General features: G+C 35.5%; 1 protein-coding gene across 7 annotated transcripts in view; it reads left to right on the top strand.

Moving 5' to 3' along the window:
* The window catches only part of LOC104387365 (sodium channel protein type 2 subunit alpha), a 55,429-nt gene that overhangs the window by 30,661 nt on the left and 3,608 nt on the right, over positions 1–21,160 (top strand). For all 7 annotated transcript variants that reach the window (XM_009996109.1, XM_009996112.1, XM_009996115.1 and 4 more), the window contains exons 17-25: positions 7,604–7,724; positions 8,073–8,227; positions 9,193–9,366; positions 11,226–11,348; positions 15,967–16,248; positions 16,793–16,846; positions 17,910–18,047; positions 19,138–19,242; positions 20,238–20,508. In XM_009996109.1, coding sequence (XP_009994411.1) covers positions 7,604–7,724; positions 8,073–8,227; positions 9,193–9,366; positions 11,226–11,348; positions 15,967–16,248; positions 16,793–16,846; positions 17,910–18,047; positions 19,138–19,242; positions 20,238–20,508 — 1,423 coding nt within the window. The remainder of the gene's footprint in view (positions 1–7,603; positions 7,725–8,072; positions 8,228–9,192; positions 9,367–11,225; positions 11,349–15,966; positions 16,249–16,792; positions 16,847–17,909; positions 18,048–19,137; positions 19,243–20,237; positions 20,509–21,160) is intronic.

Consider the following 21,160-nt stretch of genomic DNA (forward strand, 5'->3'; position numbering starts at 1 on the left):
AATTCTAAAGCAGATTATCCCACATTCAAAACATAGGTTCCATTCATTAAGTTTCCACCATAAAAGAAAGGCTTTTTCCTCCAGATACAATATTGAAAACAGTATTCTCGTTTTATTCTTGGAGGCACTTAATCATGTAAATGTGAGTGTTAATCATGCTTCAGGAACTGCAAACTGATCAGGTGGTAAGACAAAGAAATGCATATTCAGTCAGGAATGAGCTAGTGCCAAGCAGTTTTGGCTGGTTGCACCTGAAACTCTTCTGAGCATATTCAGGACAAATATTTCTTCTTTTGCAGAAGTTGAAGGTGAACAACTAAAGGGAAGTGTTTACAAATTTCTGGCACCTTCAAGAAAGACACAGGAGTTAAGCAAAGACATTGTGAGCATACTTCTTAAAGTGCCTACATTCCAAATAAATTTTAATCACAAAAGTGCATTTTAAAAATCTTAATCCTAGTTCCTACTCTTCTAATTTTACTAATTCTCTTATCCATCGTGGTTTTTGATATAGAGAAGAGTGATGGCTTATTAGTCACAGGACCAACACTCTTGTACTGAAAATGATCCATAGCAGAAGACTGCTTTTTTTTTTAATTAAGAAAGTGAGTACAAATGGCTTTTTGTTCAAGACTTCCTCTTTTTTGTCATGCCATAACATGCTTTGTAGTTCTGCCTTCTCATGTTTTTCCAATTATATGATTCTGTTGTTGCCAAGTGTTGATCTGCCAGTCACGTCATAGCTTATACCATAAATCAAGAGAACTGAAATTAGAGATTGCTACCACATTCAATTATGTGTCAATCAATCTGAAAGGCAGCTTAGGCATCCATGTTCTGTGAGAACACACCGGACAAGATAGCCAGGTGTTAATAAGTGTGTGTCTGTGTCCTCTTGCTTTTCTCTATATACACCCATACATTAAGGTATTCTCTGTGGTATAGGTGAATAAGCTGATTTTCTAAAAAATAGTTGTAGTTTATTAGCAAGTTTTAATTCTTTGTATAGATGTTTGGTGAATTATTTTTTATAACATACATCTTTTCCAGTATTTTGATGCAAATGTTAACTAGATTATGCCTTTCTAGAAACATTACATACAATATTGTACATGCTAGTAGGTGTGATTTTACAAGGAAGTTTCTAGAAAATTGCCTGAAACCTAAATAGAATTAATTATAGGAAAATTGTGTCCAGTGAAATGTAGCGGGAGTATACAATGCAATAAGGGAATTAGAAAACAAAAACAAACCCTAAATAAAATTTTACCATGGAAGTAGGATCACAAACAAATATGGGGCCACTGTGCTGAGCCTATTGTCCTATATGTAAAGGTCCCTAGACCTGAGCTCCATTACTCCTATCCAGCATAGAAGCTATAAACTTTTTTTTTTTTCCTTTTTTAGGTCCCTAAATAATGTGGGAATGGTTTCTATAGAAGATTTTGTAGTGCATGTATAGCTGTGTAATAATGAGATTTTTATGCAAAGCGTAACTTCTAGGTTAGTAATTACACTGAGATATACCAGGTTACAAAACAGTTTTAAGTGCCTTGAAAAATATGGGAACTCCTAATGTTATTGCAGACACCTTAATAACATATATTTTACTTTAAGCAGTATTTAGTGCAGAAAAGCAGAGGTGCTGTGTCCTGAACTTCATTTCCTACCGTTCTTACTTCTCACAGGAGTAGAATCAAGCTGGATCAGTCAAGCGGGCAGCTCTGGTGCCTTTTGGCGAGGCAGAGCATCGTGTCACCAATTTTACACAGGTTACCTAAGCAAGTTATACATCTATGTGTATATACTATATAATCACTTTTTAATGGATATTGACTGGCCTGCATGCTCCTCAGCTATGATCCTGTCCCATTCATTGCAATAAAGTACAAACATGCACAGCTGCTCTCTGCCAAGTCACAGGACTCGCATCACAGCATGGTCAGGCGAGATCAGCAGCCCCAAGATTTCTATGGTTCAGATGCTTTTCCATGATATTGTAATAATATTTTGCAGTGCATGCTTTGTACCTTTCAGCAGTCTTGATGGTAAAGTTTTCAGGATTCTATTTTTGAAGGGTTTTCTTTCCTTTACAAGAAAGACAGAATCTGTAGCGGGAGCTGTGATTCTCAGCAGAAGCTTATATATGTGTCCATCTGCAAACTCTGTTGATAATTAAAGGCTGCTAGCTGTTTTGGATAAATTTCCTATTGTTGTATTTTAGCTTATAATGGAGGTAACTTGCAAACTCATATTTTTGTTTTTCTTATTTTTTTCTTAGAACTGCTTTTCTTCATTACTTGTATAAGTATTTAGTTACTTTGGAGATTAATATGCAGTACTTGAAGCACCATTAAGCATGAAATTAATTTAATTTCTACAGTCAAAGCATGTGAGCATCATTTGGTTAAAAAAGCTCATACAAAACTGGTATTTGGCTGGTTGAACATTCAGAGATCAGTTCTGCTTTTACTTACGCCCACACTTAAAAGTGTAGAGGTGCAAAGAGAAAACTAACCACAAGATCTGGCCCAACTCCATCTTACCATAGCTCTTTAATTTATGCTCAGAAATTCACTACCTGCCTAGATATCTATGATTGTCTGCCCTGAGAAACTTAAACTTATTCTCATCTTATCAGTAATAAACAAAGTTCAGGAGTCTAGTGAATGAGGTACTGATTTTGGACCAAAAAGTCCCCAGCTTCAGTATGATTTACTTCTCACCTATTGAATATTGCCATAGTATTTACAACAACATGGTAGCATCATGCTGCTTTGAGGTTAAGAATATACTTTAATGCATAGTATTCTGTCTTATATTTTGTAAGGAATAATTTATTTGATAAGTCATATATTTATTTAAAAATATTAATAATTCAGAGTCCTTTGATACTCTGCAGAATTTAGGCTTTGGCTTGTTTGTGAATAAGTTACATTGTATTGGCATGTTGTGATTCATAGTGGATGATATTAAGCTGCTAATATTAGAGTTAATTTGAATTTGCTTAATTAATCTTTACATACAGCAGTCCTTTGCTCTGTTTCAGAAATATCCTTTCACTATTGCTTTTGTAAATTAAAGGGTCTTTTAAAGTAGCTTCCAGTGGGACTGCTTTTGCAAATATTTCCACTGCTACTTATGATGCTTTTGCTTTCATCCAACATTCTTGCAAGTGTTTTTCATTCATGAAATGCTCATAAGTAAGTAGATCAAAGGAATTATGAATAGCAATAAACTACAGAGTGGACTACAATTTAAGGATCTTGTTTTGGTTTGGGTTTTTTTGCAGTATTAGCAAACAATAATCATCACAGAATTGTTTTGCTTTGATTTACAACGTTCTGGTTTTTGAACTGATTGACTTATTGTGCTTGACTATATATGCACTAGAAAAAAATGGCATCCAGATTCCACTGAATTATACTAGTGGAACTAAAATTATAGTTAGCACTTTGTTGATTTTTTAGGTGATATAACTGTACTGAAAAATACTGGATATGTTTGGATATAATATTTCCTTTTATATTACAAAACATTTTTATACTGACATCAACGCAGCACTGAGAAAATAAAAACAATATAATTTTCATTATTTAACACTTTCACATGTAGGAGGAAAGGAAATCAAAAGCAAAACCAAAATGATGGTTTCTCTTGGTGCCATCTTCCGGCTTATGTCCTGCTCTTTGCTCCTTCTGTCCTTTAAATTATTATTTCAACAGCTATTAGTGGCCTCCTGGCCAATCATGAAATTTCAGAGTTTGTTAAAAATATTAAACTAAGAGCTGTTCAACTACTCTACCTTGGAAACAAAGAAATACATATTAGAAGCTCAAAGTGGTCTGGTTGTAAGTGAAGCAGAATTGTTTAAATCTGTGAGATGTTGTTGAGGTTCAGAAAGTAATTATTTTTAAAACTTCCTGACCTAATCCTGGCTGCTGCTTTTTGCAATGCTGCTGTAATAGGCAAGCTGCTTTCCACTTTCAGTTTCTATCTTGAAAGCTAGACTAAAATCTTTATCCCATACTGTACTGTAGTGCTGACTGAAGCATGACTGCAATGCTGTTTGTAGGTGTGTCATAAAAGACATGTATCTCTATAGTAATGGATATATTGCTGCTTTAGAACCATGTAAGTACTTTGGCCCCCTTATTTATTGTCTTCTGTGAAATGGAGATGGAGTATGTACATTCTGAGAGTTTGAAAAGGTCTTTGACAATTTCCTTAGCATTCTCTTCAGAAAAAAATCTAGCATCATAACTCTCCCAAGTGTGAGTAATACTTGATCCTGATAAATCTCTTTTCATCTGGGTGACTGAATACTTTTAAAACATAGACCCATGGTATTATAAAGGCTTGAAAAGGACTTACCTTCAAATAGAACATTTTGGTTTGATGACTATCTTGTTTCTACAGGTTCATTTTTTTTAAAAAAACTGTTTACATGTTAAGTATATATAGCATTGCCTAAATCCACTTTTTATAATGCTGATAAGCAGAGAAGAATTTACAGGTACAAAGGTAACTGAGGTATGTTCAGAAATACATGAAAAGAACTAGGGCATATGTTACCTACTTTATGTATCAGGGTCTGCAAAAGTCTGGCAGTACAGTTGGATTCCAAATCTATGAACAGTGGCAAGTCACAGTAAGTGGTAGAAAAAGTCTTCCTAAGGATATGGACAAAACATAATCAGCAATAACATGGTCCATTCTCAGGTAACTTTATGTTGAACACACAGAAATCAGTATAAAACCCCTGGGTGAATTGCTTTATACCAGAGCAAAAGTTTGCTGTGGAAATATGCTCTTGTTTCTGAAAATTTTTTCTAGCATATTGAACTTAATTGATTTGGTAAATTCTTAAGATGCTGTATCATAAAACCTTCCTAGCTGTTTGCAATGTGGACTAAATTTTATTAATATTGTGTAGAATGCCATAAAATAAATGCAGTGTTAAAAATAACAAAGAAGCAAACAAAAAAAGGAATTCTTTATGTTGAAAATTTTTTATTTTGTCTTTCCCAATTGATACTGAATTACTACAGGTCAAATTTATTGAATAGTTTATTTAACATGCTTCTTCATTTACTGATCAGTTTGGAGTTAGATTCAGGTATAATAGAACAGCATGCTAAGGAAATAACTCTGTTACATCAATAACCAAAGAGTAAATGAATTCTCAGTGGGATAAAGCATTTAATTGTGTTTGAAGTATCAAGTGCTGTTGATTCAATTTAGGATTTTTCTGTTTAGCTTAATTCCTGTAATTATTATTGCAGCTCTTTAAAAGAAGCATACCAGATTTTTAGTGAGAAGAAACTTGAAGATACAACTCACCATACATACTGCCACACATAAATACAGATTTCTGATGTTCCTGATAATTGACTGTTCTACTGTATAATTTTCTACCTTTTCTACCTGATTTTTTTGATCGTTCCTTATACTGGGTATCTCTAATCTTCCATCTTGAGTTAGCTGTTAGTCTTAAGCAATTTCAGTAATAGGAACTCATTACATCTTAAAATTAGCATGTGCTGAGCAAACTAACTGTGATGTCTGAGTTACCAAACTCTTAGTTTTCCACTAAAATAATGGACAGTAGGTCCTTCAAGCTTATGGTTTAAGCAGTTCATAATTTTAATTTTTTTTCCCGCTCTGCTACTACTCCAGCATTCTGCTAGAAATGCTGTCCAGGTTGGAATGATGCAAGCAACTTTTTAAGAAAACATTACATAACACAAACAGATAGTAACTTCTCAGTTTAAAAAGTATTTACTGTATTGATAAACATTATTTTTTAACATAATATATACATTTCTTTGGAATATACCTGGTATTTATGGCCTTTCCTCGAAGTGATGATTGACTTTCACTGATGTTTAAACGCTGTCATCCTTACTTGAGGACTACAGTATTTACCCCATACTTTCCAGTTTATCCATTTTAGAGGCAGTATTCCACAGTGACCAAACTGCCATGTGTGATCTATAATTTGAATATATTGCAATGGGAAGTTTGTAAATAATAATCTGCAGAAAAGTGTGCATCCGTGACTTTGTACAGTGGACCTAACCTCATAGATGCCCAAATGCCCAAACATGAGACATGAATATTTAAGCTGAGATTTTCAAAGAAACATAGGTATCATCACTGAAATTGTGTGCATAATATACCCTACAATCAGTGTTTCCATTTGTTTCATCTTCCTCTTAAGTATGGGCTATACTGTACCATGGTATACAAAAATCAAAGTTAAGCCTATGTCAAAATCACAACATGATGCATTGTCAGTGTGATTTGATTAAATCAGAGTGGGGGAGAAAGGAATCTTCATTTTGTCCGAAAAATATACTTAATATTGACTGCAATGTAAAATTCCATTGAAGTTATATGGTACTTTCTGTATTCACATACCAATATTGTTTACATGTTCCTTACAAAAAAAGCTGGTTAGAATGTGGAGCTTCTCAAACATATTTTAAGGGAATAATGCCTCTAACTTGTTTTAAGTGTCAGCAAAGATACATCTTTAATTTTGCCATGGACCACCTCTCTGTCTGATATTAATTCCCTATAGACTGTATTCTAAATCTGCTTACATCATTCCCTTTAAAAAATTAGCTACTTATCAATGCAGCCATTTTACTGATGTTATACTCCACATAGTGATAACATTAGAGGAGTCATAGAATGCCATGATCAAACTACTTTTACTTATTATAGTACTCATATTTGTTGCCAACATAATGTGAAGGTATGAAAGAATAATTTTGATCATTTGAATTATCAGTATGGTTCCTTCGTGCAGTATTGTTTTATGACAATATTGTTCTAAAAGCATTTGTTTTCACTTTAGTCCTCCAAAAATAAATTATTTTGGGAGACTTTTGTAGTGATTGGACGTGTATGTGTACTGTATCAAAGTAATAAGTAGTTTCAAGATGCACAATAATTTCAGAAAATGCAATGGCAAATGAGAATGCAAAATATCAGCTACTGCTCTTAAAATAATGTGCTGCTCTTTTGGAAATAAAGAGAATTAAACTATACTATACAACTCATAACATGTGTTTTCATGTCAGTGATAATTAAAAGTTTAATATAAACTTTTTAGATTTTACAGTCTTGATAGAATAACATTTACTTGAGACATGAAAAGACATCCATACAGCTTGCTGTTGGTTTGGTCATGACGTTGGAAAATTATTTGTATTAACACGTATCTGAAGTGAAATCTAAAATGCAGCCACATGATTGGAATAACTAAACAGTACAAATGGTGGAAGGCAGCCATTTCTAACTTAATGAAATTTCATTTCAGAATTCTTATGTGTGGCTCAGAATAGAAGTCTAATAATTTCAGCAATTCCTTGTATGAAAATATAAAAATATTTTCAATAGGGAAAATGCACATGATGCAGTTTCTAATCTTGTGACCTCACCTGTAGTAGAGCAATTTGGCATTATAGATTGTAGATTAAAAATTATTTAAATGTCAGAGCATGGAGTACACGCAAAATACATGAGTATGCATTTCAAACATGAACTTTTATTCAACATAAATAAAAAAAATTATATGGGGTTTTATTCACAGAAATTAAATGCGTCCAGTTCTTCAGAAGGCAGCACAGTTGATATTGGATTGCCTCCAGAAGGGGAACAGCCAGAAGCAGAACCTGAAGAAGCTCTGGAGCCAGAGGCTTGTTTTACAGAAGGTAAGTGAAGGAAAATACATGCAAGATAGTAAGTTCCAACTGTGTTGATTTGGGCTGGATTCTATATTTATCAATAAGCAGTTTTGTGATTTCAGTTGTATTTTCTGTTTGTATTAGTAACTCCTTCAGATGCCACAGATGTACTGTTCTCATGCTCTGTCTCTCTCCTTGGAAGGTGGTATAAGAGTTACAAAGCTTTAACTTCAAATATTGAACTGAGAATCTTAAAATAGGAGGTACTTCTTTTGAGGCATTTGTTGCAGTAATACTGAAATAAGCCAAATTACTCTCTTTATTGTGATTCATAATACCTTATTCTGACATCTCAAAATCTATTCTTGCACCTAGGCTGTGTGCGGAGATTCAAATGCTGTCAAGTTAGTGTAGAAGATGGGAAAGGGAAAATCTGGTGGAATCTTAGAAAAACATGCTATAAGATTGTGGAACACAACTGGTTTGAGACCTTCATTGTCTTCATGATTCTTCTCAGCAGCGGCGCTCTGGTAAATTCAGTGTGGAACTATTGTGTCTATTTTAAACAGCAAACATTTAGAATTACAGTTTATTATATAGATGCGTGTAACATGTCAGAGTTTAATATCCAGTTTATAAATGTTCTAATGTCAACATATATCAGCAACTGTTTGGCATATGTTGTAGGATATGTCAGAGTTTGCTCGCAGGCTGTGAAACTAACTTTTTTGCAGAGTTAAAATGTAGTGATAATGGAAATAAGAAATTAGTTAGATAAGACTAGTATTTGTATGTCCTCATATTTATTATACCAGGGTGTGGGGTTTTTTTAAAAAGAAATCACAGCTGAGCTAGGAACATATAAACAGCAACTTGAATTGTCAGAGATGTAAAGTGCCAATTTGATTCTGTCAGGTATTTTACCAGGTTGATGATAAATCAGGTGCTCTGTGTAAGTACTTAAGTTCCTCATAAGCAGAGACAGAATACAGTGTGCTCACTGCACTTGGGTCAATGCACAGGGACTCGCCGTCAATGTAGAAATTTTCATTTGAAAAGAGAGTTATTAATCTCCATTCAGGATTGCTTTGTGGGTTAATGTGTATAGTCTGGTTTCAATTATTAGTTCCTCAAAAATTCTGTATCACAGAGTCATTATTAAAACCCTCATATAATTTTAATAAAATGTTGCAGCAACCACAAAGGAAATCTTTGTATCAATAAGCCATTGCTATCTGTGGAAATGAATGAAAATGAGACTTGGAGAATGGTATAGGTTACATGGATCACCATTCAGCTCAGCTGAAAGCTGAATATATTGTGTTTAGATGCTGCTTTATGAAAAGACCACAGTATGGGGTGAAAGCAAAAGTTGTGCTTGAGGGAATGATATATGCCTTATCACATGTATCTTACCAATTCAAATTCTTTCTTGGCTATGATATATACCACACTGCAAGACATTTAACTATATCTTCAAAAATCTTTTTTACAGGCATTTGAAGATATATACATAGAACAACGTAAAACTATCAAGACCATGTTGGAATATGCTGACAAAGTTTTTACTTATATCTTCATTCTGGAAATGCTTTTAAAGTGGGTGGCTTATGGCTTTCAGACCTATTTCACTAATGCGTGGTGCTGGCTGGACTTCCTGATTGTTGATGTATGTATTATTTTTCATGTCTAGACTTTAAAAATAAGAATATTATGTTTTCAGGATATGCTATCTGCTCTATTCAATGGAAACTCTATTTTTAACTAATTTTGGGGAATGCTTTTAAATTCTATTCAGAAAAGAAAAACTATTTATTTATACTTATTACTCTAGAGGTGTTCTGATATTTTCTAGTCTTATGAACTTGTAATGCTTTATGTAAGTTTTATTTAAGTTGTAATGCTTACCCTATGTAATACGAAAGGAAAATACTGCTAGGAACTCTTCAGTTCCATTTTACTATTCAGTACTCTTGGAGTTTTCACTGCATCACATGGGCAACCTTAAAGAGATACTTGGAGAACTGTAGATGAGCTCCTTTAGAATGGATTCTCAAATGATTTTCAAAAGGCTGCACCACAAGTGGGCAGATACACACTGTCTAAAAGAGACCTTGTGAGAAGTGCACTATAATTCCAAGTCTACACACTCAGTAATGTATTCCACATATTGTAATTCCTATGGAATGCAAGGTAAGAATGTGTCTTGAGTGACTCATTCATTCATTCCTAAAAGCAGCATAATAGTATAGAAATCACTACCTGTCTCCCTGAAACAATGCTATGATACACCATGAAGTCTTTACTATAAAGAGCTTGGAAAACTTTTAAATTCATATCAGCATTATAGATCCTGTGATGAAACATGACTATATGCACACTTAGTATTCTGTGATTGAGTTGGTATCCTTGTAAAACATATATTGGCTCAATCATCAGATGTGTAAATTACCAGCAGAGCTTTCTAGAGACCCTGTGCACAATAATTTACACTGTCATTTCATGTTTATTGTATTTAGCAACCAACATTAAATTCTTATTAGATAATCTACGGTTTAGTAACTTCTGTGAACTTCATAAATATTTCATTGGTTTTTCATGGCAACCTTACTCTGGTGCAATTTTTTCATGGAAAAAAAACTCTGAGTATCTTTTTTTTTTAATCTTTAGTCACAAGATTGAGATAACAAAGTAAAAACATTAATTTGAAAATGAAAAAATTAAGAGGCAACAGGAAAGATGGAAATAGAAGATGGCTTGGCTTGGTTTTTTTTCTTTCCAGGGACCACTCCTTCCCAATAGTTTAGTGTAAATAAATTTCCAAGAATTATTGTTGAAAGGTAATTGTATAATTTATTTTACTGCTATTCTAGCTTATTTACACATCTTTCTGCAGACCAGACCAGCATCATGCAAGCCAGGATTGATGAAGTGGTACACTGAGTCACGGGGAATGTAATGAAGTATGGATATGCCTGACATTGAAGCTTCTACCATGTCTAACAAACAGTTGGTTAGCAGTCTTGATTAGCCTGGTTAAATCTGAACAGCACTGGTAGCTATGGCTGTCAGATAAGATTTTCTGGACAATAGAAAGTTAAATTTGACCAAAGGCCAGGTCTGGATGTGGTTTTTTGAGAGTTTTTATATTCTCATCAAGTTCTGAAGATATCAGGGGCAGTTCTAACCTAAATTGGCAACTCCACTTCACCCAGCTTTTAGGAGTTTTCTTTTTCTATGTGATTTCATTTGTCTTTAAATACCACCATATATTCACTGGTTTATGTGAATTTAGAAGGCATTTTTATACCATTCTACCAACATGATTTCATCAACAGGTACCTAGAATATACTTTTGTTCTACTTTGTCTAACTTGAAAGGTATTTCTGCATTATAGAGGGATTCCTGGAGAAAGAGGTCCAGCCCTGAATCTTCTTGAGAAGTTCAGGGCACACATCATTCCCACCATATGTATCAAAAAGATATACAAGATGGATGAGCAATATTGCCTTTCTGTTTTTGTGTAGGTGTCTTTGGTTAGCTTAACAGCTAATGCCTTGGGCTACTCAGAACTTGGTGCGATTAAATCCCTTAGGACACTAAGAGCTTTGAGACCTCTAAGAGCCTTGTCACGTTTTGAAGGGATGAGGGTAAGACAACATGAAAGAATCTGAAATAATGCATGCATAGACAGAAGCAATGCATGCAGAATAATCAATGACAAATCCATGCAGAAACACCACACTGTCATCCTATATATTTTACATTTATCATTAACATATAAGCAAAAGGCTTCATCTGCTTATATGAATTCATGTGTTATTGCATATGCTGCTACACTTATTTAGGCTCCTTGGCCTTTCACCCTATTTCATATTTTCTTGGAGGGCCCAAGGATTTATCAACTGCATGGATCTATGCAATGTTACTACAAAAATGAATGTATCCCATACAAATAAATCCTGCTATAGTCAGAATAGTTTTTTAAAAAAAGTAATTCCTCAAAAAAGTGAGTGCACATATAGACATATAAATAGATATAGGTAGGTCTTACAAGTATAGAATATAATGCATAGTCTATCAAATATCTTTTAACCATCTGTTCTTTAAATATTAATTAGGAATTTCTGTCAAAATTTAAAAGTTTTGTAATTAAATCCTACATTAATAAGTACATTGGCAGTGTTAAAATACCTTCTCTCTTTCAGGTTAGAATTCTTGTTTTTTATTTAAGAAAACTTTCTAGAATATCAAAGATGGAGCTGGTATTATGATTTCTGGCCTAAATTGGCTGCTTGCTATTTTCCATATTGATTTAAAAATGTTGATTATCATCTATAGAACACTAAGCAGCCTGAAAATGTATCAGAAGACTTTTGCTGACGGAGTTGGGTATATTTGTTACTTTCCCCAGCTGTTTCTTATCACAGTATCAGTTACCACAGCTGAGACCCTGAGCCATCCAATTGGGCTCTCCTCAGTCTATTGCAGTGCAAAGTCAGCCTGATTAGTTTAGGTCACTTCTTTAGTGCACTGAAATGGACAAAGACCAAAGCTCTAGAAATGTTTATTTTAGGGGCAGAAGTCAACAGTTGGAGATGGCAGATACTTGTAGCTCCAGCCACAAGATATCTGACTTAACACCTTCAGGATCCATCTCTCTGCCTTGGACTTATTGCCATAGACCTAATGGGCAGATGCACCTGAGCTGAAACCCTATTGCTGTAATAGAGAGGGATCCTTGTGTGAGCACCCTACTGCAATCACTGGTCTTTGGCACCCCTGTGATATAAGCTGGTTAGGAAACTTAGAAATAAAGCACAATTGTAGAGCTTCTGAAGAAAATGGGATGCTCTGTGTGTGTGTAAAGTAAGACACTTCAACAAAAAGAATTAGGCTTTTATGAAAGTTAGAAATTCAAATAGAAAATGCCACTTCCCGCCTCCAACAAATTTCTGGAACTTTGCTGAAGCAAATTTGAAATGTTGGGATGTTTATATCAGATATAAGGCCTATAAGAGGATAGTGGTCAATGACTTGATGTTCAGATTCAAAATGATGACAAATGTCCCTCAGGGGTCCATACTAAGACCACTGTTGTTTAGTATCTTCATTAACAATATTGACAGAGGCATTGAGAGCACCCTCAGCAAGTTTGCTGATGGCACCAAGCTGGGTGGTGTGGTCAATATGCCGGGACAGGATGCCATCCAGAGGGACCTGGACAAGCTGGGGAAGTGGGCCCAGGTGAACCTCATGAGGTTCAACAAGGCCAAGTGCAGGGTCCTGCACCTGGACTGGGGCAACCACAGACATCAATACAGACTGGAGGCAGATGTGCTAGAGAGCAGCCCTGTGGAAAAAGACCTGGGGATACTAGTGGATCAAAAGCTGGAAATGAGCCACCAGTGTGCAATTACAGCCCAGAAGGCCAACTGCATCCTGGGCTGCATCAAAACAAGTGTGGCCAGCAGATCAAGGGAGGTGATTCTGCCCCTCTACTCTGCCCTTGTGAGACCCCACCTGAAGAACCTCATCCAGCTCTGGAGCCCCCAACACAAGAAAGATGTGGACCTGTTGGAGCATGTCCAGAGGAGGGCAAGGAAAATGATCAGAGGGCTGGAGCACCTCTCATGAAGGCAGGTTTGAGAGGTGGGGTTCTTCATCCTGAAGAAGAGTAGACTTTGGGGGGACCTTATAGTGACCTTGCAATACCTGAAAGGAGCCTAGAAGAAGGCTGGGGAAGACCTGTTCACTAGGGCACCTAATGATAGGACAAGGGTGTGGTCAATATGCCGGGACAGGATGCCATCCAGAGGGACCTGGACAAGCTGGGGAAGTGGGCCCAGGTGAACCTCATGAGGTTCAACAAGGCCAAGTGCAGGGTCCTGCACCTGGACTGGGGCAACCACAGACATCAATACAGACTGGAGGCAGATGTGCTAGAGAGCAGCCCTGTGGAAAAAGACCTGGGGATACTAGTGGATCAAAAGCTGGAAATGAGCCACCAGTGTGCAATTACAGCCCAGAAGGCCAACTGCATCCTGGGCTGCATCAAAACAAGTGTGGCCAGCAGATCAAGGGAGGTGATTCTGCCCCTCTACTCTGCCCTTGTGAGACCCCACCTGAAGAACCTCATCCAGCTCTGGAGCCCCCAACACAAGAAAGATGTGGACCTGTTGGAGCATGTCCAGAGGAGGGCAAGGAAAATGATCAGAGGGCTGGAGCACCTCTCATGAAGGCAGGTTTGAGAGGTGGGGTTCTTCATCCTGAAGAAGAGTAGACTTTGGGGGGACCTTATAGTGACCTTGCAATACCTGAAAGGAGCCTAGAAGAAGGCTGGGGAAGACCTGTTCACTAGGGCACCTAATGATAGGACAAGGGGTAATGGTTTCAAGCTAGAGAAGGGTAGATTTAGGCTGGAGGTTAGGAAAAAGTTCTTTAATATGAGGGTGGTGGATCACTGGAACGGGCTGCCTAGAGAGGTGGTGGGGACCTCATCCCTGGAGACACTGAAGGTCAGGCTTGATGGGGCTCTGAGCAATCTGTTCTAGTGTGAGCTGTGACTGCTTATTGTAGCGGAGTTGAACTAGATGACCTTTAGAGGTCCCTTCCAACCCAAGACATTCTATTATTCTGTGATTCTATAATTCTGTTATTCTATTCTGAATTTTAAAATTTTATTTCCTCATTAGAAATAAACACTCATTACAACATGTGATTTAAAATATGTGGCAAAAAAAAGCATGGAAGCTTTTGACTTCGTCCACCATTCTGTGCTTTTTTAGAGTCATAAAGTAATTTAAATTGAAAGAAACCTCATTTACTCCAGCTTCTAAATGTAATGTAACAATTTCATTGAAGTCCTATAGGATCTCTTATATTGTCAAATTTATCACCCAAAGAGGTATTGTTTTGACAGGAATGGAGCCCTGAAAGTAAAACAAGTAGTACTTCTTTCCTTCAGCCAAAGTCTCCTATATGATATGTGTGGTGGTGGTTAATCACCTACTCTAATCTTTTCCATAAAATTGCAGCAAATGAAAGGTGATCTACCTAGATGACTAATGTTACAAGTTATTGATTCTATGGAGCCTATTAATTGTATATATAAATGCAATGCCAAAATATTTTACAGGCTTGAACTATTAGTTTGTATTTTAAATAGAAACAAACTGCATTGTGTGCTAGAGGATCTGTTGTAGTACCTACATAATACAAACTGAAGGAATTATTAAAAAATCTGATCTACATAATACCTGATGTCCTGCACTTTGAAAACAAAATCTTTATTAGGTTCTAAGGATCTGATTCAGTAATTTTTGGCAAAATAGTTAATGATGCTCCATAGTTATTAAATTTTATATAGTTAGACTTACAAACAGATTTAAAATAGGAGTTAACTAGTTAATTTAGCAGTTCTCAATTTCATCACTAAATACCTCATTCTCATTCGTAATGGACCTACTTTCTCCCTAATTTTGTTTTCTTTTTTATTTTGTTTTTATTCTGGCATGTTTTTAATCATCTTTCATCATCATACATGAACTAATTTTCATATTTTTCTGTCCTGATGTCTGATTTTTCCAAAACTTAATTTGGGATTTAAATCAAGTCTTTTCCTTCTTCATATCTTATTTGCCACTCACCTGAACACTTCCAGCTTTTTTGTGTTCAGATACTCAGCTGTTTTCCTGATTTGAACATACTTCTTTTTCTGATTTTATATATAACAATCCAAGCGAACATGTATATATATCCTTGAGTTTTCATTTATTTAAAAGAGGTCTTAAAATTACTTTCAATTAAAAATTTTCTCAGTAATATTGATTCTGACTGCTTATCCAGTAAACATGTAATAGAAAAAAGTGTTTGTTTTTTTTTTATGCAGTCAATAGCAAAATTATGGAAATGGTTTTGCAGACACATATTAAGTAAATGCTCTAAAAAAAAATAAAGGCTGATTTTTCTGTTTGTTTTTTTTTAGTTGGTTTTACCCGATCTTTTTCTCATTCTTTAAAGCTACAATTCACTACTGTTTGTATGCTTTTCCTTCTAATTATGTTGACCTTTTATCTTTACTCTATACTGCTTTTCTTGTTGCTCTCAACAGTTTAACAAGTGATATTAGAATTAAAAATGTTATTTAAATTTAAGAAATTTAAGAAAGGCTGATGAAGCGTTTGTGAGATACTGTGTGTTCTTCATTTGTAAGGTACTGTGCCTGTGTACTTACACAGTCTTTCTTTGCTTTCATTTGTACTCTAGGTGGTTGTGAATGCCCTCTTAGGAGCAATCCCATCCATTATGAATGTTCTTCTTGTTTGCCTTATATTCTGGCTGATCTTCAGTATCATGGGAGTAAATCTGTTTGCTGGAAAGTTTTACTACTGTGTTAACACTACAACTGATGAGAGATTTGATATCAGCCAAATCAACAATTATAGCCAATGTGAGCAGCTCATAAAAAACAATGAAACTGCCCGATGGAAGAATGTGAAGGTTAACTTTGATAATGTAGGCCTTGGTTATCTTTCTCTACTTCAAGTGGTAAGTCATCACTTCTTAATTTCTATTTCTCTTTCAGTATCTCTATTACTTACTTGTAACAGTAAAAAAGTAGTTTTTCATTGTTGCTTTCATATAGAAATTCTGTCTCTCACATCTTGGTTTGGAATTATAAAGTGTAGGATAAATCCATGACTCTAAAGAAATAATACAAAGTGTAGAAACTACGCTGACTCTGGGAAAAAAATCCACAGTTCAAACCTAATTCACCTTAGCTCCACTGAATCTGTTTCAAGAACACCTACTTTGCTCATACATAAAGAATAAGTTTTGTACCAGCTATTACTCATAATTGTGAAAAGTCCTTAATAGATACTGTCTCCCCTATAGTCAGATATTAAAAGTTGCTTGCAATTCTTCTATATGAATAAATCATATGATAGAAGGCAAGTTACCTATTAACGTTGCACTGTGCAAGTGTTTATGATGAGCCCTAAAGACACTTAGGCTTCAGCTCTTAAACAGTGCTTCTAAAAAAACATTTTCCAGAAAAAGCATGACATAAACCCCAGTGTTCTGTTTATAGGCTACATTTAAAGGATGGATGGATATAATGTATGCAGCTGTGGATTCTCGTAATGTAAGTATAGTCCCTTGACTCCATTTTTTTACTGTATGAGCTCCAAGGTTTAAGAATGTAATTTTATCATCTTTCAGAAACAACAGTAAGAATGAGAGAACAAGGAGTTGCTATAGATTTTTTCTTAAAGAAAATAGAAGCCATAGGAAAAATACAAGAGACAAAGGTAGCAGAGGAACAGTCCTGAAGCTTTTCATGTTTTCTACAGTGCAGTCGAACCAAAAATCCTTAATTCCACAGCAGACTTAACTACTGCCATGGCATGCCTTTTCCTTTTCTCATTATGTGCATTAAGACATTATTTGGATTTGGAAACAGGTACTGATACACAGCCTTGAGATTATTTTTCGTAACACTGATCTTTTTTTGAAGTTCAGGCATTCCCTGTGCTCTGCAAGCTGCCTGGCTCTCTCTTCAGAGCACAGTTAGTTCCTATTCTTAACTCAGCCTGTGCATTTTGGTACTCTTTTGCCTTCCCCTTGCCGACTTGATCCAAGTTATCCTCTAGTTCTGAGTAGACAACTGAATAAACTATACTGGTAAAGCTCCAGCTTTTTTGGTAAGCTACACTCACAGCAGACGGCCTGTTATAGTATAGTCAATGTGTATAGCTGTAGCAAGGAAATAATGCTTACTCTAAACATGGCTTGAATACCTCTCTCTTCCATAATCTAAGGCAGTTTCCTAAGAGCCCGTAGCAGTAAAAGCTCCACAAGTCCACCTCAGGAGCCTTCCATCAGATACACAGAAAAGTCTGCAGCTTCACAAGCTAGTGTTTCTTGTTGTCTATAGACAACAAGATTCAGATAGATGTTACTATTAAACCAGTTGGGGTCTCAGTATCTGTTCTACACTCATACAGGCCAGTTTAATTTTTTTTAAGTGAAGTATCAAGTTTGACAGCGAAGTTCTTTTCTAAGAATGTAACTACGTAAAGTGAAGATCAGTGGGAGGGGTATGTGGGAACTTACCATAAGGATCAAAGATCACAGTGACAGAGCTGTCCAGCAAATATTTGATTCTGTCTTCACAATTAAACTAAGAGTTTCTATGCCTTTTGTAGGTTTTGGATCAGCCTAAGTATGAAGATAACCTGTACATGTATCTTTATTTTGTCATCTTTATAATCTTTGGATCATTCTTTACCTTGAACCTTTTCATTGGTGTCATCATAGACAATTTCAACCAGCAGAAAAAGAAGATAAGTACTTCGTCATTAGTCTGAAAATAAAACTAAAGAAATGTTTATTTTTGGTGCACACACAATATCTTTGTTCATAAAATATTTTTTTTTAGTATATATTAACATGTGCTCTGCATAATAAGTATATTAAATTATTAAAGATTACAGTTTAACTTGAGGGTTTGAGGGACAAATGACACGATATGTCTGCCCATTAAATACCCAATGTCATCTTTGTAAGATGTGGGTTTGAGGCTGGAGTCGCAAGTAACTCATAAAAAGGCTACCCACTGAAATACCTAAGTGTAGCTATAAAAACTCCTAGCTATACAACCTTCAAATTTTAGAGCTCAGCAGTGTAGATATCAGAATTCTAATAATAAACATTGCATTGTCTTTATTTGTACTCTTTTTGGTCTTTTTATTTTGCCAACACTGCCTCAAAAGTTATCAGTGTTTCAGCTACAGAACGTAACTAAATTATCTGGCTGCACAAAGCATTATTGGAATGGTGGAAGTGCTATTGGATACATGTGCTGAAACAGGTTGAGATGGAGAGAAATTTGGTTTTTTCCTACTCATTCACATAGTAGTTCCAGGATCTCCTGCTTCACGTCTTGCCCCAGTGGAGGGGGAAGAGGTTGTGAGATATGACTGCTAGATACCTTCTAATTCTCCTTTGGTATCATACATGTCAGTTCTGAAATTTTGCCAAAATTTACTCTAAAGGAAAAACAAAAGAAGAGGACTGGAATATTTTATCGGCTTGTGTCTCTGTAATAACTAATGGGATTTAGTAGAACAAAGAAAAATAACCTCTCCTTCCTAAAGGCTCCCCTCCTCTGTACCTCCCCTCTTCCCAGTGAGAAGCAGAGGTATACCACAAACAATGAAAGTTCTCAAAAAACCATCCTAAACATCAAGCAGAATATGTAAACAAATTCTTCTGATACTAAAATACTGATAATCATGATAAAAGGGGATTTTTATGTCTGTCCTAACTTTTCCCACAGATGAGAATGTGAAAAAGTTTTCTATGCACTATCTTTGTTTCTAAGTAATCAATAGAGATACATGATTGTAACCAGTTTTTGTCTCTTTTGTTTACTTTGGAGGTCAAGACATCTTTATGACAGAAGAACAGAAGAAATACTATAATGCAATGAAAAAATTAGGTTCAAAGAAACCACAAAAGCCTATACCTCGGCCAGCTGTAAGAATAAAAATATTTTTGGTTATTTTTACATTTATTTAACAATTTGATTGTTTCAATGAGGCCTTAGGCTGATTAAGTTGCGAACAAGTCATAACAAGTGATACAAGAAAAGCCTTATTCATCTGAAATAAATTTTCTTCTCTTTTGTAGTCTGAACATGGAGGACTTTTCCCTTTCCTTTTTTCCTCCATCATTTTACCTCTGCTGATGGCAACGACATTTCCTGAGGCTTTTCTTTCAAAACACTGATTTGACTAGAATGATTAAATGCGGCCGTGTATTTGTCAAAATACATTAAAGCCTTAGGATACAGGCTTTTTCAATCATCAAGGAAAACTCTGAAATTGAAGTACAGGGCAAGTTACAGAATAATTGGCTGAAAAAAAAGTCCTTTACCCCTCACATTCCTGTTGCACAATCCAAATAATGAGCAGGGTTCCTGTACCACCTACCCAGCTAGGTTTGGCTGAGCAGAGAGTGATTCTAGCTTTGCAGTGTGAAACCTGCATCAGTAAATTATCTATAGCTGAAAAATGAAAGTTATTGTTTTAAAGATTATTGAAAGAGCCTGAAGAACACTGAACTCTGTGCTTGAAAACTTTTTAAATTTCTGGCAAACAAAGTACTAGTAACTCTCGGCCTGTTTAAATACCCCCACTTTTAAAAAACTTTCCCAAGCTAAATATTCAGTAAGTAGTTTGTCTCTCGAAAGCTTACAGAGAACTGGCTGAGGGTGGCAAAGTCTCCTTTGAAACTTGAAAAAAAATGCTCCATGCATCTTTTGAAATTATTGCTTTATTGCTCATAAACACAGTAGTTGCATTTCTATTTAATTTGTGTTTATGTGTATTAACTGGAAAATTCATACAAACAGAACACTTCATGCAAGACAGCAAATCCCCTTCATACTAGATTTAAGTAATTTGTAGCGATTTCAAAAAAGAAATTTTATCCAATGCATATCATAATGAATCTTATTTTTCTCCCCCCAGAACAAATTCCAAGGCATGGTCTTTGATTTTGTAACAAAACAAGCATTTGATATCAGTATTATGATACTTATCTGCCTTAACATGGTCACAATGATGGTAGAAACAGATGATCAGAGTGAAGACATGGAAAACATTTTATATTGGATTAACCTGGTGTTCATTGTACTTTTCACTGGAGAATGTGTCCTGAAATTGATTTCGCTTCGCCATTACTACTTCACTATAGGCTGGAACATTTTTGATTTTGTGGTTGTGATTCTCTCCATAGTAGGTAAGAACAATTCATTTTTATGAAATGGCTAATTCTGTGTAAACTAAAAAAATGTTGACACATAATTATTTGGCACATACTTGTATTTTGGTTCAGCATTGTCCCTGGAACGTCTGATAATTTTTCTTTCTTCTGATTTCTTACTATCCATAAAAGAACTGAACAGTATGGTAGGAAATGTTTTAGCAATAGGTTTCATACACATTCACTTTTCTATTAGTGGAAATCAGAACTTTATTCTGAATTCAGTAGAAATGTCTCAGCATAACAATAAACCCCTACATGAAAGGCAGTTTTGATATAAACTAACAGTGGCAGCTGCAGGAAGAGAGACCAGCAATCCAAAATCCAAGGCCAAAATCCACGTGGGACTACTGTTCAGGTAGCATGCAAGCATCCCAGATAGCAGGGTAAAATCTCAGTTTATGGTTTTATGCCTGAGCTAGAGCGAGCGATTGGAGGAGCAGGGCTGAAGTAGACGTAGTAACACGTACATGGCTCCATTAGTCTTTGTGCTAGCTAGGACTGAAAACCTGAAAAAGCTTGAGCAAAAGTTACGTCACTTAACTTCTCCGAATGCCTTTATATGCAAATAAATTTTGCCATTTTTGTATGGAAACAGGATGTAGTTATGTTTCTGCTTTGAGACACA

Source organism: Chaetura pelagica, unplaced genomic scaffold, assembly GCF_000747805.2.
Source record: "Chaetura pelagica isolate M959 unplaced genomic scaffold, ChaPel_1.0 scaffold3, whole genome shotgun sequence".
In the NCBI taxonomy this organism is placed as follows: Eukaryota; Metazoa; Chordata; class Aves; order Apodiformes; family Apodidae; genus Chaetura; species Chaetura pelagica.